This window comes from Cladophialophora psammophila (genome assembly GCF_000585535.1).
Source record: "Cladophialophora psammophila CBS 110553 chromosome Unknown aczJe-supercont1.4, whole genome shotgun sequence".
Lineage (NCBI taxonomy): Eukaryota > Fungi > Ascomycota > Eurotiomycetes > Chaetothyriales > Herpotrichiellaceae > Cladophialophora > Cladophialophora psammophila.
This window is the reverse complement of record NW_006912925.1, coordinates 1,849,111-1,872,863: the sequence shown is the minus strand read 5'-3', so window position 1 is coordinate 1,872,863 and position 23,753 is coordinate 1,849,111. Positions and strand designations below refer to the sequence as shown.

General features: G+C 52.7%; 10 protein-coding genes across 10 annotated transcripts; 4 read left to right on the top strand and 6 right to left on the bottom strand.

The window, feature by feature from the left end:
* Window positions 1-60: 60 nt before the first annotated feature.
* On the bottom strand, window positions 61-633 carry A1O5_03599 (uncharacterized protein; the record flags this gene model as incomplete). Its single annotated transcript, XM_007744210.1, has 1 exon — window positions 61-633. The coding sequence occupies one exon, from the start codon at window positions 631-633 to the stop codon at window positions 61-63; it is 573 nt and encodes a 190-aa protein (XP_007742400.1).
* Window positions 634-1,280: 647 nt separating this feature from the next.
* Window positions 1,281-1,916, bottom strand: A1O5_03598 (uncharacterized protein; the record flags this gene model as incomplete). Its single annotated transcript, XM_007744209.1, has 1 exon — window positions 1,281-1,916. One exon carries the CDS (start codon window positions 1,914-1,916, stop codon window positions 1,281-1,283), a length of 636 nt encoding a protein of 211 aa, XP_007742399.1.
* Window positions 1,917-2,377: 461 nt separating this feature from the next.
* Window positions 2,378-3,820, bottom strand: A1O5_03597 (uncharacterized protein; the record flags this gene model as incomplete). The annotated part of the gene is made up of 2 exons (XM_007744208.1): window positions 2,378-3,678; window positions 3,730-3,820. 2 exons carry the CDS (start codon window positions 3,818-3,820, stop codon window positions 2,378-2,380), a joined length of 1,392 nt encoding a protein of 463 aa, XP_007742398.1.
* Window positions 3,821-5,016: 1,196 nt separating this feature from the next.
* A1O5_03596 (uncharacterized protein) lies at window positions 5,017-6,347 on the top strand (the record flags this gene model as incomplete). Its single annotated transcript, XM_007744207.1, has 2 exons — window positions 5,017-5,529; window positions 5,577-6,347. 2 exons carry the CDS (start codon window positions 5,017-5,019, stop codon window positions 6,345-6,347), a joined length of 1,284 nt encoding a protein of 427 aa, XP_007742397.1.
* A 513-nt stretch (window positions 6,348-6,860) lies between these two features.
* Window positions 6,861-7,097, top strand: A1O5_03595 (uncharacterized protein; the record flags this gene model as incomplete). The annotated part of the gene is made up of 1 exon (XM_007744206.1): window positions 6,861-7,097. One exon carries the CDS (start codon window positions 6,861-6,863, stop codon window positions 7,095-7,097), a length of 237 nt encoding a protein of 78 aa, XP_007742396.1.
* Window positions 7,098-10,077: 2,980 nt separating this feature from the next.
* A1O5_03594 (uncharacterized protein) lies at window positions 10,078-12,477 on the top strand (the record flags this gene model as incomplete). Its single annotated transcript, XM_007744205.1, has 1 exon — window positions 10,078-12,477. The coding sequence occupies one exon, from the start codon at window positions 10,078-10,080 to the stop codon at window positions 12,475-12,477; it is 2,400 nt and encodes a 799-aa protein (XP_007742395.1).
* A 1,980-nt stretch (window positions 12,478-14,457) lies between these two features.
* A1O5_03593 (uncharacterized protein) lies at window positions 14,458-16,548 on the bottom strand (the record flags this gene model as incomplete). Its single annotated transcript, XM_007744204.1, has 5 exons — window positions 14,458-15,919; window positions 15,976-16,027; window positions 16,076-16,208; window positions 16,257-16,462; window positions 16,521-16,548. The coding sequence occupies 5 exons, from the start codon at window positions 16,546-16,548 to the stop codon at window positions 14,458-14,460; spliced, it is 1,881 nt and encodes a 626-aa protein (XP_007742394.1).
* Window positions 16,549-17,492: 944 nt separating this feature from the next.
* On the bottom strand, window positions 17,493-19,523 carry A1O5_03592 (mitochondrial import receptor subunit tom-70; the record flags this gene model as incomplete). Its single annotated transcript, XM_007744203.1, has 4 exons — window positions 17,493-17,743; window positions 17,800-19,048; window positions 19,104-19,189; window positions 19,244-19,523. 4 exons carry the CDS (start codon window positions 19,521-19,523, stop codon window positions 17,493-17,495), a joined length of 1,866 nt encoding a protein of 621 aa, XP_007742393.1.
* Window positions 19,524-19,827: 304 nt separating this feature from the next.
* Window positions 19,828-20,832, bottom strand: A1O5_03591 (uncharacterized protein; the record flags this gene model as incomplete). The annotated part of the gene is made up of 1 exon (XM_007744202.1): window positions 19,828-20,832. The coding sequence occupies one exon, from the start codon at window positions 20,830-20,832 to the stop codon at window positions 19,828-19,830; it is 1,005 nt and encodes a 334-aa protein (XP_007742392.1).
* Window positions 20,833-21,431: 599 nt separating this feature from the next.
* On the top strand, window positions 21,432-22,367 carry A1O5_03590 (uncharacterized protein; the record flags this gene model as incomplete). The annotated part of the gene is made up of 1 exon (XM_007744201.1): window positions 21,432-22,367. One exon carries the CDS (start codon window positions 21,432-21,434, stop codon window positions 22,365-22,367), a length of 936 nt encoding a protein of 311 aa, XP_007742391.1.
* Between the last annotated feature and the right edge of the window lie 1,386 nt (window positions 22,368-23,753).

The window sequence follows — 23,753 nt, the reverse complement described above, 5'->3', positions numbered from 1 at the left end:
ACTTTCTAACCAGAGTCACACAACTCTGAGGTATAGACTGAGCGAAATGGTCTCGCTCGATTAGAACGTCGCCGGCTTGAGAGCACAAATGCGACAACCATCACAGCATGGGACGTCGTGCTGTCGCTGGTCCATCCCAGCAAGCTGGGTGTCCAATATACAAGCGTCCACATCCCCGATAGCAATGACCTCGCCCAAAAATTCTTCTCGATTACACGCTGACAGTGCAGATTCAAGATCGTCGATTGACTCCGGCAAACGTAGAAATGCACGGAGCGCGTCCTCGATCGTCCTCCAAGACCGCGCCCTCGCCCTCTTCATCACGCCCACCAATCTAGACATCTTCCATATCCGCTCGTAGTGGCCCTGAGGTCTAAACGCTGTAAGCAGCGTCCACAACAAGTGCTCAGCACTGAGAATACTGTCATCGTCGTCTTCTTCGAGGATTCGTTGCAGAACCTGAAGATACTCCTCGGTTGCCGGTGAAAAGTCTCCATACTCGGCCATGACCAGGTTGAGGTGTATCAAACAAGCAATGCGGCAATTATCCACCGCTCGTCGTTTGTCTGGACTTTCGTACCCCGTATCGATCGCTTTCAGAGAATTTGCTAATTCTGTACCTTCTCGGAACATCGTTCCCCGATAGCGATATGTTTTGAATCGCCTGTGTTGCGCAGCGGTCGAAGGGAGACTCTTCAAAACCTGGCTCCGTCGTGCGTTGAAGAATTCGGTGAACTCCTCACAACTGCGCCTGAAAGCTGAGTCTAGGTGTGCCCTTGGAGACACAGGCAACGCCGCCGCCGATTCGATGAAGCCGTCCACATACGCCGGATTGGCATTTGCCGTCGGCCATGACAATGCGATGAAACTCCTGTAGTCCTCATCAGTGGGTTGCCACGTACCCAATGGTAGAATACCAACCAGACCAGCTTGGTGTGCATTGGCGGATTGTTCTGAAGCGCTCGAAAGCCCCCGCGTTCCAGAAGTAATCGCTTGAGAGCTCCCCAATGCATGCGCGCGATTTCCCTATCGCCCCAGACTCGCTGGTTCTGTCAGCCGATCAACCACATAGCAGATTGTTTGAGAATACCTCTGCATTTGCAAGGAGGCCGACGCCAATAATCGTCCAGTCATCATAAGGTCCCTGCAGCCTCTGGAGGCTCTGGTTTACCGCCGCGAGTGTACGTTGCTTAAATTCGATTGTCTGCAAAGATATGATATTTCCTCTCATTCCAGCTAAGTGATGCGCCGCGTGATGGAGCATGCCTAAAAATGGGATCTCATTGTTGCGGTAGAGGTTGAACAAGTCCCAGCACGCTCGTGGCCTGCGAACCGCCCTGGCCCAATGTCTGTGGACAAGCGAGGGGATCACAAAGCAGTCTGATCTGACTTAGCGCATATATAAAGCATATAGCAGTGTATCGAGGAGAGATACGGGGAAACCCACAATGGTCCACGAGTGCATGTACATCACGGGTGGCCGGGACAGGATAGGAATTGAATGGATCCGCCCGCCCGCCTCCCAATCGTTGCAGAAATGAGGATCTCTCCATCCACGTATGTCGCACAGCAATGCCAGCTCCATCTTCGGTATGTCGCTCCCCTTCGTTGTTGGGCTTGGAATTGTTGGGAGCTGTGACTGAGGGTTTCGTTGCCTCGGCCTCGAGCCCCTGGCCGGACTCTAGCACAGCGTTTCCTGCGTCATATCGCTTTCGCCGATAGTGTTGCGTGGTGACCCATGATCGCGTCTTTTTCCGTTGAGCTTTGCTGTTTAATCCCTCGATGAACTCGAATTGCTGTTGGAATCTACCTTGGGACTTTCGGGGGGCATCAAACTTGGATTCTTGCTTGTCAGGGTCCCTCCGAGGGTCGTTGGCACTAGTTGGTCCTCCTCTGCTCGTGGCTGCTGTACGCATTTTTCTATCTTCAAAGTCATGGCGGGAGATTTGATAGACCTGTCACAGGCGCCTAGGTACCATGTGCAGATGAAGGAAAAAGAAACCGATGCTGTGCACAGTTACAAGTTACACTTCGACGAATGACATTTAGGTCCAGTCTTGGGTGGCGCCTGCCTCTCCTGGCGCTCCGAGTTCTGGGCGTCTCCTCGTTTAGTCAGTGGTGCTGCCACCACGGTCGGGCGCCCGTGACCCCTACGTATGTACTCGGTAATAGGCCACTAGCCCTAACAAGATGCCTAAGACTGCATCGGCTTAACTAACTCCCGCCCCCAAGCTCCATTCACCCTGTGGCAGGCATTATTTCCAGCCCGAGGACTCGACGCTCATATCTATCCGCGATATGTTGAACTATCAAAGTACCTTTGTCCCCACCAGCACAGTATTCCCGAACATCAAGAGGTTCCCTTCTAGCAAGCTTTCTACGTGACAGTCAGTGAGGTGAAAAGAGCAGCAACAAGAGGTCGAATCTTATTCTGAGCCTTGGATTGTATGACTGCTGCTGCTCCATCGTGAAGCGGGCGGGCGACGCCACTGGCCGTAGGAAGCCCTTCTGTGGCAGTGACGGTGATTGTCGGCAAAGGTGGAGCGGGCAGGATCGAGACATTTGGGTAGGTAGCTGGCGGGTTGGTCTGATTGACCAAGAGAGCGTACATGACTTCCAGCGCCGAGAGTTGTTGACCGAGTCCTGTTGTCCCATCCCATCCATCAACATACCATTTACTCCCACAGGTGGTGTTGTTAGCACCCCCCGTGCATGCTGCTGCTGCACCTTGGGCGGAAGCTCGCAGAACCTCACCAATTCGACCTGCTGTGAAAGGCGCCATCTTTGACGTCGCAGCCATCCACCGAATGAGGTATGCTTTCATGGACAGCTGGTCGACATTGCAGGTCATGGAGATCTCACATTCAGCCTCGAACAGGATATTGGATGCATTCCGGAAAGGACTGATGAATGTGTTTGTAGAGTCGAGCAGGCCAGCTGTGCGCTCAATCCAAGGCGAGGAACCATCAGTGTAGTTCTGCAGCACAGCAGCACCGTAGAGGAAGACTCCAACGTTGTAAGTCCACTGATGGTGATCGACTCCAGTGCAGTTGACCATTTCATCAGTTCCGTCAAATACATTGTAGATATTGTCTACCAAGCCAATTCCTGATGCCCAATTCCAGATTGTGTCTGCCCAACGCATGTATGTTTGATCGCCAGTGAACCTTGCCAGCCTTGCCGAGAGTTGAAAGAATGCGCCGTTCGAGATGCTGTTCTTGTAGTGGTAGCCTGCATTTTGAGGATTGAACTGCCATTTTAGACCTCCGTTGCACAATGAAGAGTTCCAGCGAGAAACGTAGTCTTCCCAGGCATTGTTGACAATCTGGAGCCAGGATGGATAGGGCGCAGGTAGTTGAGGGAAGGAGTATTCGGCAGCGGACATGGCCACAAAGACCCAGAAGGCTTGGTCGTCGCTCCCGGTGTCGAAAGCCTCAGCAGGGACGACAAAGTCATTGTTAGGACCGAGTTGAACAATCAGCCCTTCTTGCATGACATCGACGTAGGTCTCATCCCCAGTGTAATGCCAGTATTCCATCAACCCGCCCCATGCGCCGCCACTTTCCCACCAGTAGTAGGGCGGGAATGGCCATTTCCCTAAGATGCCTCCCGTCTCGTTGCCATTATACAAGTCAACCACGTTGCGAGCGGTCAAGGACGCCGCCTCGAGAATGGATTCTGGCTAGAGTCAGTGAGAATTGAGACGATTGAGGATTGGCTCAGACTTACGCGTATCATGGACATCAAGTGCAATACTAGCAGCATTTTGTGATAGGAAGGAAACGAGAGTGGTTATAAAAGAAGCGAGAGATCGAAGCATTCTGCACGGTATACAGTGTGGTTGTTGAGGAACGAAGGAACCTAGTTGAAGTTGAAGTTGATAGCAAGAAGGCATCAATCGCAGACACCTGGTAGTGAGGCCTGCTGAAGGAGTGACACCGAGAACTGTAAAAGGAATCGAAATCAACGTGAATCAAACTGCTATGCTGTTGATGGACGGTTTTGCACTTCCATCTATGATTTCAAATGAGCAAGCCCACGCGCACGCTCACACTCACCCTCACCCTCACCCTCACCCTCACAGAGGTCAGTCGTCACCGAGTTGGATCATCGCCTTGGCCCTCGGTTCAGCGTCCCATCCGTGGTTTGACTTTCTGATATAGCCAGCTCCGTCAAAGATGTCGAGCATCGCTACCCGGGCTGCGATTGTTTTGGAGCCATGTTATTGCGCAATACGATGAGGGCCTCCGTTTGGCGATTAGTGGAGGTTTTTGCTGCAGGGTTTAGACACGAGCGCACATCACAGGGTGTATTCAACGGGACCGTCATGCCGGCAGCCGCTGCTACCGCTCCTGTTCTCTTATTCGAGCTCAATGGAGATCGGTCTCATAGAGTCGTCGCGTGAAGGCAGACGGTGCTTATCTACTTCTCCGTCTTGTCGATAGCTTCCATCTTTCCGCGATGCCAACACTGAGTCGTGGTGGAGGTCAGGTATGAATGTGTGAGCAGTCAGTGTGATGAGGATGCAATTGGTCAGAGCATGCATGATTGAATTGTGTATATGCAGGGAGGAACTAGACGTTGTCCAACCCAGCTTGCCAGAGACCTTACCGGATACAGGCCTCTAGTCGTATTTGTGGCTCCTTTTGTATCATCGAGAAGCGAGTTCCTCCACAAGCGTTGCAATCATCGACGGCTGCAAAACATTCTGGCTCTTCCCACGGAGTTATCGATTCATCTTACTTGCTCTAACGTCGCCCAACGCGAACAAAACCCCACTGTTCGGAAGCTTTCCGCCTATCCCGCAACGACGTCCAAGAAGCACGGCTTTATTCAGCAAACCTTAGTAGCACTGGATTGGTGCCACTGCGGAAGGACAGATGCCAATTGGGAAAACGCACAATGCGCTGCTTATGGGACTTTACGCCTGGGGATATAAAGCCGTTGGTCTCGAGCTGCGTGAGAAATTCGACTGAAAGCTGACTTTCTGATATTCGATCACGTTCAGGAAAGACCATGATTGACTTTCAACTGTCGCCAGAGCAACTGGCAGTCCGAAATGCTGTCAGGGGTTGGGCGAAAGCTCACCTTACAACGGCACGCTCGGTATATGAGGGTCAAGGTGCCTCGTCGGGAAAATGGGAGGATCGCTTCCGCTCGACTCAGCCCATTTATGCTGAAGCGGTCAAAGCCGGCCTGATCAAGGCTCAAATTCCAAAAGAGCTTGGTGGTGCGGGAGGTCCATTGATCGAAGCAGCTTTGGTTGTCGAGGAATTCTATGCCGTCGAAACCAGCGCATCTCTGACCATCCTCGGGACCGGCCTTGGCTTGACACCATTGATCATGGCTGGAAGCCCGGCCCAACACGAGAAATTCTTCAAGCCTTTTCTCACAGGTACCGGCACCCCGATGGCGAGTTTGGTCTTCTCTGAGCCTGGGGGAAGTGCCAATTTCGCTGAAAAAGGAGCACCTGGTTTCCAGACCATTGCACGTATGGAAGGAGAACAATATGTCATCAATGGTGAAAAGGTGAGGGTTCTCAATCCGACCAGAACGGCTTGCTGATGGAGACCAAGATCTGGGCAACAAACTGCTCCGGGTGGGATGATCGAGGGGCAGATATTCAGTGTGTCCTGTGTCGTGTGGTTGGATCTGCCCCAGCCGAGGACGTCCGTGGTCAGACTGCCATTATTATTGTGACCCGAGAAGACATTGCCGCGAACGACCCGAGCGCCTATCAGGTGCTATACCATCCCGAGACCATTGGACATTCGGCTGTGAACGGCCCGCACCTTCGATTCAAGGAATTGCGTGTTCCCAAATCCAACTTACTGGCACCTCCGGGCAAAGGCGCCGATGTGGTGGAAATGACATTCACAGCTTCAGCAGCTCTGGTGGGCGCTATGGGCGTGGGCATCATGCGGCAGACGTTCGACCGTGCTTTAATCTGGGCCAAAGCGGAAAAGCGAGGCTCACAGGAGACGATGATTCAGAAACAAAGCGTTGCGGACTTGTTGATCAGGATCAAGACTCGATGTGAAGCTACGCGGGCTCTGGTGTGGAAAGCCGCGCATTGCTTTGGACGGACGCGATACGGGGCCGAGCTGTGCTACGAGGCCAAGATCTTCGGTTCAGAAAGCGCCGTTGAGTCGGTCATGGACGCAATTAATTTGGTTGGTGTTTCTGCATATTCGAGCAAGCAACCCTTTGGGGACCTTCTGAACGACGCGGTGGTGTTACCAATTTTCGATGGTGGTAACGTTGGGGTTCGGCGGAGACAGATTGAGAGCATCTTTGCAAGCGAGGGATATGACCCATGGGAGACAACATTCGGACCAAACCAGTGAGATGGCAGAAGACATGGAATCGGAGTAAATAGTGCTTGACCAGGGAGTGAAAGTGTGTTTAACAGAACGAACGGCGTGTGGATTGACAAGCTCGGCATGCTCTGGGGGCTTTTCAAATGACAGGTCAAGGGTGCAAGAGGGTGTCAGCACCCAACAGCACCCAACAGCACCCAACAGCACCCAACAGCACCCATGAGCACCCATGAGCACCCATGAGCACCATCCGTTGGTGTCACCAAATGACATAATTGCTTGGCAGCTTGGCAGACAGGCCACACCAGCACGCGACATCGCAAGGTCCGAGTCATACGCATTCTGATGCGCATCGTGGCATGTCTCGCTTGTCTCGCTTGTTTCAAATTTTGTTGATTCACGTGTGGGATACCCAGGTCCATGTCAATCACAGTCATAGTGATAGCCACCCTTTACGTGCCACACTTCTGTATCGAGATATCTTGTCACTTACCGCCTTTCTCCGAGTGATTACCGCTCCAGGCAGTCGCCTAAAGTACAATGCCGAAAGCCCAGAAGGGGGCACTTCTCCAATGTGATCCTCCTCAGATGGCCATGGTGCGGAAGATCGACCGCGAGTCCAACCATGCCTACATCCTGGAGGAAATCGACGATAGAACCTGCTTGGTCAAAGAGAACAAGGTGGAGGAGATCAAGGCCAAGGTCAAGGAGTTGATGGATGCGGCCATGGGGATGGATGAAGACGACAACGACGACAAGGACAGCGACCTCGACTGATCAACCTCCCCCTGCAAGGGCCCGTGCTCGACTCCTCAAGGTGGCTGCTCACATGAGGACACCTCGCTCCACGCCTCTCTTGTTCAAAGTGTTCTCGTGGGGGTAGGGAAGTCGGCCGGTTCCGTTCATGAAGGAATGGAAGATGATGATACTATTTCTGAGGTCAGGATGATGGCACATGATGCAGGGTTGATGTCTTGGATTTAATATTCCTAGATCATGACAGCAACACACGCGTGTAGGGGGGCGGAGGTGCATAGGAATGCTGAACTTGTGAAATATCAAACAACAAAGATGTCATCGGGGGTCTGCCGACGGCGCGCGGAGCCCATTTGCCTACGCATGGGCGCCACACAGACCGAGAGCGCGGGGAATAGCAGTCCGAAGCACAAATTCAACGTCTGGTTGCGATCGATGTCTATCCTTTTTGGCAAGGGCTTAAGATTAGGCGATGAGGTGGGTTGCGTCAATCAGTTGGGGAAGATGATGGATGAAAATTGGGGAATACATGCACAGGATAGAGATATGAGCCCCACTGGGGGTGGGGAAGGGGGCTTGCATGAATGAGGCGGGCCGTGATGCCACGCGGATAGAGTGTACGGAGGGTGATAGAGGGTAGGCGACTCAGTATACAGAGAGTCAGAAGGAGACAGAAATGGGAAGGAGACCGAAGGGGAGTTGAGGTAGGTCTCAGCCACATGCAGGCTGATTAAGGAATTAGCAGGGGACAGCAGATCGAGGTTTGTGCATTTTGGGCAAGGGACAGGAATGCCTAATGCAGCAGACATACAGCACAAGTACCAAGTAGTGTGTGGTGGCTTGATGCAAGTGTATTCTGGAGGGTGATCCCCTGATGGTGGGTGGTGGCGGGGCTATCGGGGGAATGTACTGGGTACTGGGTACTTCTACGAGAGAATTACGTGCCTGGACGGACTAGATCTAGCGAGGTGCATACCAAGTACATTGCACAGCACACGAGGTCCATGCTCTTCGGGTCTCAAAGAGTAAGCTTGATGGAGAGGAGGATTTGGAGGGTGTCAGAATACCTACCTAGATACTGGATACTTAGGACGGACTCAATCCTTGGTAGGAGACGTCCTATGCCTGGTACCGAGTACCTATGATTAATGAGGAGAGAGTCAACTCAGGGTGAATTCAAACACGGGGGAAAATTTAAAAAAAAAATGAAAAATGAAAAATGAAAATAATACGGAGTTAATAATGATATTTGATTTGTTGGCTGGCTACCCATCTGCCCATTTGCCCATTTCCCCATCTGCCACCCATCTGCCACCCATCTGCCATCTGCAACTGCAGCATGCAATGCAGCCTGCAACATGCGCCTGGCACCTGCATCTAGCCACCAATCTCATTTCTCATCTCTCTTGCCGTTCACCTGTAGCTGCCTCAATGCAATGCTCCTCATTATCGTCTGTGCATGAACCGACCAAAACGACTTGGCTTTTCAGAAGCGCTTCCGCTGCATCGCTCGCAATGCTCGCAATTCTACTGGGTACTGGGTACGCAATCCTGCTCTCTCGTGATTCTGTCCTTCTCCATTCTCTCCATCTATCCATCAACCCATCAACCCATCAATCCATCCGTCCCTCCTCTTCCATCATCCCTGTCCTTGCTTCTTGCTCCTTGCTCCTTGCTCCTTGCTCCTTGCTCCTTCCCCCTCGCTCCCCTGTTCTTCTTGCATTTCACTCATTCATTCACTCCCTCCCTCACTCACACACCCTCTCTCTCATTATGTACTCACTCGATTCAATCCTCCCTTTTAGGTCCCTTCCATTCGTCCCCACCTCACTTTCCCCTTCTCGCCTTTCGTCCTCGTGCAGCCGGCTTCTTCGCTTATGTTTCTCTCCCTCTCCCTCGAACTCTGACTTGCCTGTTCGTTTACACCTTCCCATGCTTGAACCAGTCAGAGCTCGGTTACAATTTGCTTCCCCGACTCAAACTGCCCAACTGCCCAACCTCCCACAATATCCGTGACAGTGACGGTGACAGCGATGATCCCCTTGCTATCCTCTCTCCTCCCCTTCGACTCACCACCTCATCGGCCCCCAATAACGGCTTCTTGTGCATCGAGGCTTGACGCCTGCTGCAATTGGCCTGCGGCCGACAAGCCCTGGTCTTGAAGCTGTCACCCTAACTTAGTCCCCGCTTTAGCCAGCAATCATCCTCCAAGCCGTCTACATTCCCACCTTTCCAAAACCGCCTCGATCAGAAAAACTTCGGATATACGGGCAGTCCCAATTCCAAGTTGCAAACAAAAGCAAACCTTTTGACTCTCTGCGTGTCCTCATATCTTGCACCTCCATCCTGCGCTGATAAACATTCTTCTTTATCACCCATTCTGTCACAGTTGATTGCTTTTCGCACCTCCCACTTCCAAGGAAAAAAGATCCCCCCCCCTCCCAATTCCCCCCCCACAAGCCACATCATCAAACATCCCACCAAGGCCCCAGTGACTGTCCGAATTCTCATACCCATCAAGCTCTCCCACGCTCGCACCTCTGTACGAGGAGAAAGAGAGAAAGTCGCTCAACCAGCCAGAATCTAGAATCACATTTCTTTTCGACAATCTTCCCAGATTCTGCTTGAATTCGACTTGCAACTAGCCGCCCACGGAGCCCCTCATTGCCTCCAGAGACACGGATCTTGATCGTCTACAAGTGGCATATCTACAAAAGCCACCGCCATCGCCCATACTACTTTCCGTCCTCTTAACCCCCCCATCGACCCTGCATCCAGTTTCTCTGACAAGGTCTTACGCTCTCACACCGTCATTCAGCATAATCACGGTCCGATCCGAATCTGACGCCAGCACTTGACGGCCGAGACTGGACTTTTGTAAACCCAGGACCGAAGCTCTCAGCCCAGCAGGAGCACGGCTCTCAAAAGAAGAGTCCTGCATCCTCGGCCATGTCGTCGTGATACTGGCCCGTCCCATGATGAATCAGACACTGCGCCCACCATGCTATTCGAACCTGGGTCTGTTCCTCCAGGACCGCCTATTGAAACGAAGAAAGCCTTGATCTTGCTCGACTTCCAAAACGACTTTGTCAAGCCCAACGGAAACCTTCCCGTCACCAACGTTGAACCCTTTTTGTCCGACCTGTTATGTCTAGTGGACGAGTTCCGTGCCAAGGGGGAGGTCATATGGGTTGGCACTGAGTACAGACAATCTCGCTCGGCCATCTCTTCTGTGACAGGGTCTCACTCTATTATCCTCAAGCAACATATTCAGCGGCAGGATTTAACCGAAGAAAGGAGTGAGTACTACAACGACCCGGGTCACACACGCTCACCTCGCGAAGATCCGCTGTCGCCCTCGCCGAATCCAGATGTCACCCATGATCGAGAAGCTTTTCTCGCCCCCCTCTTGACCACCACCAAGTATAGATGCTGCAAGCCTGGGTCGTCGGGTGCCGACTACCCCAAATGCATCAAAGAGGCCATTGATCCAAAACGAGACCTGGTCATGCTGAAATCCCACTACTCAGCGTTCGACGACACATCCCTTCTCATGCATCTGCGATCCCACCTCATCACAGAAGTCTACATCTGCGGCACTCTATCTAACATTGGCGTTTACGCCACCGTCCTGGACGCCGTTTGCCATGGCGTCCAAGTCACGCTCGTTGAGGATTGTCTCGGTTACATCGATGAGACCTGTCATATCGAGGCGATGCGTCAAATGGCCGACACCTTGGGTGCAAACGGGATCGACTGTCAGGAGCTGCGTGACGATGTTGCCGGCCTTCTTGGTGACGTTATCCACGAGGAGGACTATCCCACCAGATTCCAGGTCAGCCTGCCACCACCCGCTCGGACCACAAGGTCGCATACCTCGAGAAGGCATATTCATGACTGGATTTCCGGCCTCGAAGCCGAGGAGGCTCCTACGGCTTCACCCGCCAAGGCCGACGGAACGCCATCGAAAGAGATGGACCAGAGCGGCACAAGCTGGCGTGACTCCAACACACCAAGTGAGTCATCTCGTAGATCCATGAGACATACATCAGTTGAGCGCAGTCCTCCCCGGAAAAGATCAACCAGTGATCTGGATCCCTTGGACGAAGAGCGCGCCCTTAAGTTATCCCAAAAGCCTTCTTCCCGTCGTACCTCGACTCATGCTGAGCAACTGAAAACCAAACAGACACAGCAATCGACCCGAAAGCGGCGACCTTCACACGAATCATCAATCATATCTTCTACCCCTACGACCTCGGCCCTGCACCAGACGCTTTCAACCGGAAAGCCCTCTACTCAAAAGGAAATGTCGGAAACTGATCAACTCGCGGCCGAAAACCCACCCCTGGAAGCGAAACAAGGAAACAACCAAGCAGCCGGTCCAAAGAAGAAAAAGACGACACCAAACATCCTTGGTCCCGGGGACAAATTAGGACAGGATGACTGCAAACTCTACACCGGCATCCTCGATCAAACAGAAGCTGAACAAGCCTTTTACTCCTGTAGAAGTGATATCAGATGGCAAAAGATGTATCACAGATCCGGCGAAGTGCCTCGCTTGGTCGCTGTCCAGGGATCCGTGTCTAAGGATGGGATGGAGGTTCCGATCTATCGACATCCAGCGGACGAATCTCCTGAATTATTGCCTTTCGATGCAGTGGTCAACATGCTACGGAGGGCAGCAGAAAATATTGTTGACCACCCACTGAACCATGCTTTGATTCAGTGGTATCGCCACGGCGAGGACAACATTTCTGAGCATTCTGACAAGACACTCGATATTGTCCGGGGATCACAAATTGTCAATGTAAGCCTAGGGGCACAGAGAACCATGATGCTAAGGGCGAAGAAGTCCGCTATCATATCTAGCGAGGGGAACCGAGATCCGGATGCCCCGAGACCTTCCCAGCGAATCCCTCTACCTCATAACTCACTTTTTGTCCTCGGCCAGGAGACCAACCGGCAATGGTTACATTCCATTCGAGCTGATAAACGACCCGTTTCAGAGAAGACACCCCCCGAACTGGCATTCGATGGAGAGAGGATCAGCTTCACATTTAGACACATTGGCACATTTATCAATCTCGCCGACAACACAATCTGGGGACAGGGAGCGACAGGCAAACAACGACGGGATGCCAAGCCTCTACTGACAGGTGCCGAGGCGGAAAAAGAGGGCGAAGCTATGATTCGAGCTTTTGGGCAAGAGAATCATCGCAGTGCAGACTGGGACTGGGATGAGTGGTACGGACGGGGCTTCGACGTGGTGAACTTTGAGACCAAACCAGCCGACGAGGTCGACACAGGCATTGAGGAGATAGGAAGCAAGACAAAGGGCGAGAAGAGGAAGATCACCGATGATGGCGAAGCCCCCGTCAGGGCCGGGTCTGCACCTTTTTGAGATTGCTGAATGCCTTTTCACCTAGACCATTGGTTTCACAGCAGCCTCACCCCAAGAAAGAAGCCCCCGGGGGGGAGTGAGGAGGAGGAGAGGGAGGGGGTTAAGGCACTGAGACATGTGAACTTAGGTGCAGAGCACCAATGGCCAGCTGACAGCTTTCAGTCCCCATCTTACTCGGTGAGGGCGAGATGGAGCGTCCCTTTCCCTGGAATGTCTTGCAGATCGGGCTCTGACTGGGATGAACCATTGTCAATACCCCGGCTTTGCGTTGCCGCGCATCATGTCTCTTGGGCTGGGGAAGCCCGAACGAGGTGACAGGCGAATAACTCATATTCCTCCCTGAATGGAAAAGCGAAAAGTCTAATGATAGGCAGCTCAGATGCAACCAACGGGGCTGTCAACGACCATCAAGGCAGAAAGTTGGATGGATGCTAATCGACCCTGCAAAAGGCCATCATCTTCGAGCAGCTACTCCTTCTCGGAAGCCATGGCCCATGGACATAGCGGAAAATCTTGAATTTAACGGCACGGGCCCCTCGAATAAAGACGCAGATAAGACGACATTTTTCCGACGGAGCCCATAATCCACCGGTGGCAAATTCTTGGTTCAGATCGCGCTGGCAGGTAACCTTATGGTGGCCAATTCATCAAAAAGATGTCATTCTGTCATGTCGATGGTTATATGTCGTGGTTTATTTTGACCTTTCTCTCGGAAGAAAAAGAGAGGCAGCGGGCGAAAATGTATTAAAGGAAGGGCATTTTGTTTCGTTTGGTTCCAATCGTTCATGTATCCGTCCCCTGGCCTGGGTTTAGATTGCGGCGGAGGAGCACTACTGACATTGTGATTGTAGTTGGCAATGGAATTGGACATGGTATTGGATGTCGGATAACGCAATCGAGAAACGAGCCCCCCCCCCAAAGGAATGGGACGGGGGATAAGGATAGGGCGGCATTGGGAACCCGGAACCTGAGGACCACGCGATGGGATGGGACACAGGATGGGACACAGGATGGGACACAGGACGGGAGACCAAAGGAACCAAAACAAACACAAAAGATCACGACGCGAACGGATCACGAAAACTAGAATCAATCCCCCAACTGGTGACCGGCCGACCTGTTGGGAACAAAAACGGGGAATCAAAGGGATCGCAATGGACTGCACTGCACTGGATCGGACGGAATTAAACCTGGGCTGTACATTGATATGGATGTGTGAGCACGAGCACGAGCACGAGCACAAGCATGAGGTATGAGGTATGAGCCACGCGATACGAGCACGAGCACGAGCACGGATATGAACATGAAAGAGCATGACTCACCGGCACAGATACGCTTGGAAAGGTTTTTCTTTCTCTGCACCAGGGCCCATGCACGGCCCTTGAATGAATCAATCATAGATATCACCGACTACCTAGGTACAGCTTACCAAGTAAATCATCATCGGATCTCTCATTAACTGTATTGAGGATTGAACGTGTCTCCTGTTTGTCAGCTTCCGCCCGGAGCCCAGGCAATGCTCTGGGAATATACCGTGTAAAGCCTTCGAAAAACAGGGGAATCGAAAAATCAAAGCCGAGTGATACAATCAATGCCTATCTGTGTCCACGAGCTTCTAATTCGATCAACCTGGAAGAACTCCGTGCATCGTTCCCGGTCTCAATCCTCACCCTTCCATTCTCGATTTGCCCTGCCGTGAGAATTGCGACGTTATACGCCTGGTGAACTCCTGCCATTACCACACAAGCTCGTGTCCATCATGCTTCCCGGCAGCTCCGTCTCAGCCCTTCTTGCCAGAATATTTTGGCCCATAAAGACCAACTCTGATAACTTGACACCTCCGATCTCACCCGTACCCAGGTCACGCATAATCTTGATGAGAACTTACTACTATGCCCTCCGGAGGTAACCGCAGCGATAGCCAACCCCTCATAGCCCACGGCCATCCCGTTGGCTCTGTTGATAATGTTGTTAAATCGTTCAGATGAAGTAATCTTCTGGTAAGGCAAGGAGACCAACCAACATGCCGACCGCGCCGATCGCCATACCCGCAATGGTTGCTCCAGCTGTCTTGGCGAAACTGCCACTGCCACTGCCACGGACACTGACACGCTGCTTCTTACTCTTGACCTTCATCTTTTTCGCCTTCTTCGTTGCATGCATCTCAGTGTCCTTAGTTGAGACACTCTCATCAACTTCTAAAGTCGGTGGTGATGGACTCAGCAGCGTTTTTCCAGAGGCACTTCCATTACCGCTTATGGCAGTCGTGGCAAGGACGTCTCCGACGTCGGATGAGTAAAGGCCAGAAGATGCCGGGTTTGAATCCAGAGGCTCGTCAGCTGAAATCTGATCTGCTTTGCGCTTCTTTGACCCTTCAGAGTTCTTGGGAGTTTGCTGTTGTGCAACAATACTGGCAATGGAGAGTGGTGAAGGGGGTGGTGCCGAAGTTGGCATTGTAGGAGGTTGGAATGTGAATGAATCAGTGCAGGACGTATAGCTGGCGTAAGGATTGTAGACTGAAGCAGACTGTTCCGGTACAAGCTGGTGTGCGACCGGTTCATACAGCACTGAGTTGTGACCAGCCCAAGCGGAGGTTGAGCGGCCTTGCTCAACGTTGCTGTCCATAGTCTCAGAATGTTGACCAGATAGGTGGAATGTCGGGAATGGCGGCGCAGCCAGGGTGACAGGATGCGCGAGCTCAATCGATGGCTTGACCATCGCCGCGTCAGATGGGCTTGGGGCTCGAACATGTTCTGCTTGATCTGCAGCGCCCAAAGTGCTCATGCAGGAAGCACTGTATTTTACTGGACTTTCAATCTTGATAGGAGGGATGAGGAGCGAGCCGAGAGAATCTGAGTATTCATTTTCGAGCTCATCATCTCCGTACGAATCTTCTTCAGGACCATCGTCGTCGATAGCCGGAAGCAACTCTGCTTGCTGAACTGAACGGGTGATCAGCACATGAGAAGGCTTCGTGTGATCAGGACTGGCCGGAGGTGTGCGGGTACCATGACATAGGTGAGAGGAGTCGTCATTGAATCTGAGCTTATCTTCGTGGACATCGCTTGGAATCAAAGGGCTCGAAGTCGGGCTGTCCTCATCAGAGACATCTGCGCCAGAAACATGACTTCCAGCGTTCGATGCGTCATCGGAATCAGGAACGGCGAAGGTTCGCACTTCCGGGACGACTATTTCGATGCTGGGTTCACGGACGGAATCTTGGACGACGTCAACTTCATTCCCAGGCTCCGAAGTGTAATCATTGTTCGTCTCGGAAGACCTGTAGTCCTCCTCCTCCGGGTCGCTCGAGATCTGAGCGGAGGGCTCGTCATATGGAACCTCATCAAATGGTTCCTCGTACGGTTCCTCATCACTGTAGTCGGCCGAGAAGGTGTTTCGATACATGCTTGTGGTCGTCGAATTGGCGTGTGATTGACCGAAACTACAGCACAAAAAAATCAGTTAAATTTCTCCAATCACCTGAATAAATACGCTTACTTTCCGTCGGACCAAGTCCAATTGACCTCGCATCTCAGAGCGCGGTAACGAGCTGCTCCAGCATTAGTAGCTGGTGCTTCGAACTCGCTGTGGAACTCACAGCTTCCTCGAATCACATCAGAACCCAATATCACGGTGTCCTTGGGCCAAAGAGGTTCGGGTTGATTCACCTCCAGTCTTTTGCCAGAGATGAACGTGCCGTGCGTTGAGCCAGTGTCTGAAATGTAGATTTCCTGACAGCTGTTAGGTCAAGATCAAAAGCAAAAAGCTGCGAGGAATACCTTGGTTATCGGATGTGCGCGCAAAATAGCATGTTGTCTGGACAGGACTCTAGAGTTAAACCAGGCATTGTTCAGAGCAGGACTCAATTCTTCAACGCGACTGTCAGTTCCACGGCCGATTCTGATCTCCCAGTCCGGAGCTTCAAGGGTGATGATTCGCTCGGGGATAGGCTCGCGGAAATCGGCATCTCGAAGAGTGATCATCACTGAAAAACATGTTAATAAAGAAGAGCACGTAGCGTAAGGAGCGGGTGTGGAACGTACAGTGCATGTTTCCACCATGGTCAGCCATGTCTCAGTTAGAGAGCTCGATAGCCCTAGGACTCCTCTTGGGACGATTGGCGAGAGAAAAATATGAGATCAAGTGATTTTCAAATCTTTGCCGGTGCAGTATCTTCGAAAAGGATGACTCTGGAGTTGAGATGAGGTTCAAACGGGGTTCAGGCCGCAGGCAACCAGTGACCTAGAGGCAGATGGTCGGTTGGATCAGGCTGGTTTTCGGACGAAGGTTGTACGCTGAGGGCGGGAGTTGATGAGAAGAGAAAGAGTCAGAGACAGGTGGCCAGGCAGGGCTTCAAGAGACTGGGACAAGGCAGTCGTTTGGTCGAAGTCAGAGATGAAGCAAGTCGACGGGCGGAGAGGAGGCAGTCCGGGCTTGGGTGTCTTGAACGCGGTCTCACAAGTCAGACGCGGACCATCAACTGCGGGCAACGACTGCAGTGGAAGGTTCGCAGGCTGCAAGTGAGGGGCACGGGGCACCTGCCAGCTAATCGATAAGACGCGGGCTCGGTGGGCACCAGGCCTCGCAGGCACCAGGTGGGCACCTCCACCAGTGTCAGCTGACTTGGTAGCCTCGCAGCCAGCAACGTGGCTCAGCCTCATTGCCGTCTCCAGGGTTCGGGCAGCAGACGCTGAGACACGAGAGAGAAGGCTTAAACCCCGGGCAGTTGAATTTGAGATTTCTTTTGTTATTATACACTCCCACGCACCTTTTGTTCCCTCATGCTCATCAAACGCCATATTCGCAAATCTCGGTGTCTAACCTCCGGGATTTAGAAAGGAGAAGATATCCGTATTACGTACAGGTCAAGAGTCTCTCGTCAAGATCGCTCATCAGCATAAAGACCTGTATCCATTCGATCCCAACAAGAAGAAGGCAAGAAGGGAGGTATCCCCCGGAGCAAAAAGAAAGCCAGAACAAGACCATATGCAAACCCGGCCATGAAAGGGAGACTATTACCTCAACTGGGGTCCACCGAGGCCTGCGCCTTCCATTTGTTGCAGACGAGCGGCCAATTGAGGATACTTCTGCGAGACCTCCAGCTGTGTGCGCGTGGCCTCGGCGTAGGAGAGTGCGTTGACGATTTCACCTTCTGTTCTCGATAGCTCGGCGGCACGCTCAAAGTATTCCAGTGCCTTGGTCACCTTGCCTTGTTGGAGGAGGAGTTGAGCCATTGTGGCAACAGCGATATCGCATTCAGGATCCACTAGAAATCACATTAGTAACCAAACCAGACATCTTTCCGTCTTTGTATCGACTTACAGATCAACGCCTTCTCGCAAAGCTCCTCGGCTGCCTTGAAGTCCTGCTTCCACTGGAAGAGAGCCAATGCCTTGTTGATGAGCGGCAGCACATTGATAGCCCCCGTGGGTTTCGTCTGGCGTTCCATATCGATGGCCGTCTCGAACCTCTCAATGGCGTCTTGATACTTCTGTTGATCAAGCAGCAGCTCACCATAGTAGTTGTAGACATCGGGCACTTTGTCGAAATTCTTGACACAACGGCGGAAGGTTGCCATTGAGGACGCAACCGAGCCTAGCTTGTACTGCGTGACCCCCAGCTGAATGTGCGAGTAGATGAAGTCCTTGTCTAGGTCGATGGACTTTTGGTAGTCCTTGGCCGCATCGGCATATTCACCGAGGATGAAGTGCAGCTGAGCGCGATGGTAGAAGATGTCAGGGTCGTCTTTGTTCTGTGCCATGGCCTTTTCAAAGTCGTCGGCAGCAAGCTCCTTGTTGCCCAATTCTAACTGCATGCTGGCCCGCTTGATGTAGGGTTGGGTGAGGGAGGGTTGCAGCTCGATGGCTTTGTTGAGATCTTCGAGAGCGTTTGCAATGTCGCCCTCGAGGTACAAGAAGGTGGCACGCATGTTGTAGGCAAAGGCCTCATGCTCGCCCAGATCCCCGAGTTCAAGGGCCTTCTTGAAGGCCGCCGCAGCTTCATCGTATCCTTCGGCCGTCTTCTTCTGCATGGCGACCAAGCCTCGCTGAAGCTGGCCTTTGCCGGTGTTCTCATCGAGCTCGGCAGTTTCCTCCAATCCTGCAGGCGGCGGCCTCGGGCGGAAGCTCTGGAGGTAATTTGAGACAAAGGTGGCCCCTGGCAATTTGTTCTTCTTGCTGGCAAGAATTGCTTTGCCCTTCTTTTCAGCCACCTTTTTTAGTAACCTCTCCACGCTCTGGGCACTATTTTCGTTCTTGAATCCGTCGATAATACAACTGGCCGTGTAGTCCAGTAAGGCTTCGGAGAACATCCCCAGGTGTTCGTAGGCGTGTGCGCGACGATTTAGAGCTTTGACATATTCCGGATCCATCGAGATGGCTGCGGTGCAATCTTCCACCACTTTGTCCCAATCGCTCAGGGCGTTATAGCAAGCAGCTCTGTTAGAGTAGTAGACAGGGTCGGGTTTGCAGAGGATGGCTTTGCCATAGAGTTCGATGGCCTTGTTGTAGTCCTTGGACCCGTATGCTTTGTTGCCTGCAGCCTTCAATTTGCCGGCATATGTTGCTCTCTCCTACTCAACAGTCATGATCAGCTTAGCGCAGTGAAAGTTTTGTAGTCATCTATACCTCTTTCGAGAAGCTTTCGATGTTGGATTCATTGATCTCGGGCAATTCATCTTCGGTCTCGACGGTCGCAGGTCGAGGTGCTGTGCCTGTGTCTTGGATCAGCCACGCCCTCCATTGCTTTTACAAGGAGGCTGTCTCACCGGCCTCCTCGTCTTTGAGACTGATTCCGGCCTTCTGTGCTTCCTCGGCAGCTTTCTTCTCTTTCCGACGCTCCTTCTTGCTTTTTCTCTTTTCTGTGGGTGTAGCAGGAGCACCCCCTTTCTGACTGGAGAAATAGTAGATGGCTCCGGCACTTGTGATGACCACTACTGTGCCAGCAATGGTATATGCGACTGCCTTGTTCTCCGAGACCCAATTCGACACGCGATCCCAGAGGGACGCAGGTGCGCGGGCGGCATCGATAGCGGCGGATTCGGACATTGAGGCGGCAGAAATCTAATATACAAAAGAAAAATGAAGCTAAATTGGGCAGACCTCGATGCCGCCGAAGAAGGACGGAGATGGAAAGGATGGTGGAGGGTCGAAGGAGGAGAAGTATTGAGAGTCGTCACTGAAAGACAGCAAAAGTTCACAAAGATGGGCATGGAGACGCAACTTTTCCAACCGCAGCACATCAGCCAATCACATGGGGCGCAGTTTGTCGACCTCCGCTGGGTAGGTGACCACATTGACCACAGCATGAGGTACCTAGCATGTACACATCTTTGACATCTCTCCGCCGTGTTCAGTGCCTTAACGCTCCGGTCATCTTCCTCCACGATGCTGAAGCTCTACCAGCGTACCTTGATGGCAACTGAGCATCCGGCTGCGACAGTTCATGCGTGAACAGCTCCATGCTGACCCATCCATCGTAACCCAACTCGTCGACAATGGCTTTTATCACGGGCTCGATGGGGAGATAGCCACCCTTCTCTTCTTCATACGGGAACAGTCGCGCATTTCGTGACCAGCTCATTCTTGCAGGCTGGTCGGCAGAGTAAAAAGGATGAGACTCGCCCAGGGGCGGGTCGAGCTTCTCTGCGTCCCCAGCCTGGACGTAAAACACCTTTTCAACAACTATCTCGGTGATCAACCGCTCGATAGACGCCTCTAGAGCGTGGTCTGCGTCGTCAGTGCGCCCTGTCTGTGCAGTGGGATCAGCCCATACTCGACCAGCTATGTGGAAAGTGTCCCGGCAGAGCCCAAAGTTAGGTCTGTCGACCTTCTTTGCCATTTCCCATGTGCCTTCCCATGTATCGATATATCTGCCCCACGCTACTCCCTCATATGCGAATCGGACTACAGGGCGCTCTGCAAGGCCCATGTCGGCCATTTCTCTGAAATCAGCCAGGAGGGCTTCTTCGTTGCCCGTCGTCCCCTCCTGCAACCAACTCGTGGGCACTTGAATCATGTCGCTTCCCAAGATCTTGACAATGTCGAACCACAGTCGAAGCTTCTCAATCATGGCTTCATGCTGTTTGCGATCGAGCAGACCCTCGTACTGCCGAAATGGTTGGAAGACTATCACGGTCAAGCCAAGCTCATCGCAGAGCCTTCGTATGTTCTTTGCGGCCTCCAGCCGGTTTTCATACGTCAGTCCTGCAGGGAGCTTCTCTGCGGCCGCGTCGACATCGGTGTCTATGACTTCGATCCCGCGAAACCCATTTTGTGCTGCTGCGCGCAGTCGTGTCGAGATGTCGTGCACATTGGGGTCACCCAAGGATAGCGAGGCTATCGCAGGTCGGATCATTTGTGCGGATTGAGCTCCGAAAACTCTCAAACGCCGAGTACTTATAACTGTTCGCTTCCGTTGACCAGAAAAGTCTACAACACAAAACAGCAGGACGCCACACCACGCCTTTTTTTCTTTTTTTTTTTTTTTTTACAAGGTAAGATCAAAAGGCCATTGGTGAAAATAGGTATCACCCAACCCCTCGCGTGTCGGAGGTTTCTCGCACATGAATAGGTTGACGTTGCAAGATCTCTCCGCATCTGAGGCTCGACCCCAATACCCAACTTGGATTTGTCGGAAATGCATTTTTCCATACCTCATACTGAACGGGTAAAATATCGGGCTGACAAACCACTTTCGGCGCCATATGGCGGATTTCGCTTGTCGCGCGATATGCCTCATTAGCAGCATTAATCAACACGGAAGCAGGCACCCATGCCTTCTTCACTCTATTTTTGCCCCTGAATTTCGAAGAAAGGAAAGGATACCAGTGCCTTCGACCCCTTGTTTAGTAGCTGCGAATACATTTCCATTACAGACTTTGGAACTGTATATCACGGCCAACTTCATTTGTCCAATTTCGGCCCTCTCCGCATTCGACAGTCGACCTCATCGCCATGCAAAATGCTTCAACTCAGAGGAATCGACTGTTCATAGCAGGCGCACCGGGGGGTGGCTCGATAGCACCTCCTGCTCACGACTTCATCGCCCAGTGTCTTAAACGCGATTGGAAGATGACATTTCTGGAAGGCTCGACCCTCCAGGAGGTCATGGACGCATTCCATGCTCCTGACTTCGCGGGAGGCGTGGTCACGATGCCCTATAAGAAGACTATCATTCCCTGTCTGGACCACGTTGACAATCTCGTTGTTCAGCTTGGTGCTTGCAACCATGTTTCTGTCACTGATGATGGCACTTTGAGCGGGACAAATACTGACTGGATTGGGGTCAAAAAGGCTCTCTTACAGGAAGAACGGGCCACGCATCCCGCGCAAGGGCTCAAGGGGATGGTTGTCGGAGCGGGCGGCGCAAGTCGAGCGGCAGTGTACGCTCTTACGGAACTAGGATGCAAGGACGTCTACGTTATCAACCGCGATGCCGGCGAGGTTCAAGAGCTTTTCGAAGACGTCCAGAATTATGAATGCCCGAACCGGCCCCACATTATTCATGTTCAAACCGTCCAGCAAGCCCAAACCTTATCGTGCCCAAACTGGGTCGTGAGCACTGTTCCTGACTTTGAACCCAGAACTCCGGCAGAAATCCAGGCAAGATCCGTGTATACCGAATTTCTCGCCAAGAAGGAGAGACCACCTCAGGCACGTATGCTGGACATGTGCTACCACCCCTTGTTGACGCGCACTCTCCAACTTGCAAAGCAGTATGGCTGGTTTGCCGTCGATGGAATTCAAGTTGTGGGACACCAGCTGAAAGAGCAATGGAGGCCCTGGACAGGTGAAGAGATCAACAAACAGCAGGAAGAAGTCGCATGGAAGATTTTGAGGGAGAGTGCATGCTCAGACTCAACAGTTACTCCCGCAAGGGCAGGAGTCTGAACATGACTGGCTTTCTAACACTCCATGCTCTGTAAGCAATGCCGGGCTTTCGCCGGGCAATCCTTCGAACCCGCCTCAATCTCGTCGGTGCTCCTACCTCCCTGTCTGCTTTCGTTTTCTTATTTTGGCATCTCCTACCAACCTACCTGCGTATGTCGAGCCCCTGGAGTGCTCTCAGCCTTACGACACAATTCGGATAAAATGCATTCGGAAAGCCAAGGCAATCGAGGATCAGCTTACCCCAGCACACAAACTGTTAATGCCTCCCTCAATGCCGTAACAGACTGACACCAGCAAAGCCGTGCAGCCCAACCAGCTTAGCCCCACGCCCCTCAGCGGCGGTAGGAATCCCCAGCAGCAGGCCGTAAGACTGGAACTTTGGATCCTCGTCTCCGGGAGCCTGGCGGGCACCACCAATGGCCCCGCTGCAGCCATCCAGCAACTCCGGAGCCCAGACGGCGCTGAACTGGAACCACTGGTAGCCGTCGAGCTTGTTGATGTAGCGCGGCTCGCAGACTGCTCACACGGTCAGGGCGCACAAAAGGCCCACCCAGGTGAGAAGCAGGGCCAGGACGAGTTTCCAACTCGCGACGCTGAGAAGGAGGCCGTGGACCTGCCTGACGACAGTGAGGTCGCCCGCGAAGGACTGCGGCCCGGGCCCAATCATCGAGATGGAGACTTCGCCGACAAGCTTGGGCAGCGCGAGCCGCATGCGCGAGGGCCTGAGGGCCGGCATCTGCACGGACCCCGCGGGCATGTACAGCGTGGCTCCCGTAGCGAGGTTGGCCGCGTACCAAGCGTTGATGCAGGTGTTGTTGACGGCGGAGAAGCACAGGTCTGCGCATGCTAGGGCCAATAACAGCAGGTGTTCGAGCAATGGGACGCCCCGACCTTGCACCCCCAGTTTGAGTTGCTGTATGGCATTCTGGCACTGCAGCATTTCCAGCTTCTGGTCGTCCGTAAGCTGTGACGCATTCTCATCGTCCAGCCGTGTATAGTTCACACACAGAGGAATCGTGGAGTAATCGCCGCTGGCACACGGGGAGGACACGCTCGGCGTAAAGTTTGCGAATGTCCTAGGCCGCGCAGAGAGTGCGGCGCGGCCGGTCATGGACCGGACCTAGAGGGATATTCCATACAAGAGGATGTATGGATTGCTGTATTGTGAGCTATCTTTTCCAGCCGGCAAGGGGCTGGGAATACGAGTGTCGAGTCGTGAAAGGCGCCAAGAAGAGGCTATTCCGCTTCGAGGCGACTTGCACTTTCTCCTCATATAACGCAGTCGCACAGCCTAAAAGCTCCCAGGTTTCCTTGAGGAGGGAGCGACACAGGTAGGTCTTGGTTGAGCAAGAGAGGTATGTACAGCACTTGGGCGGCCATCTCAAA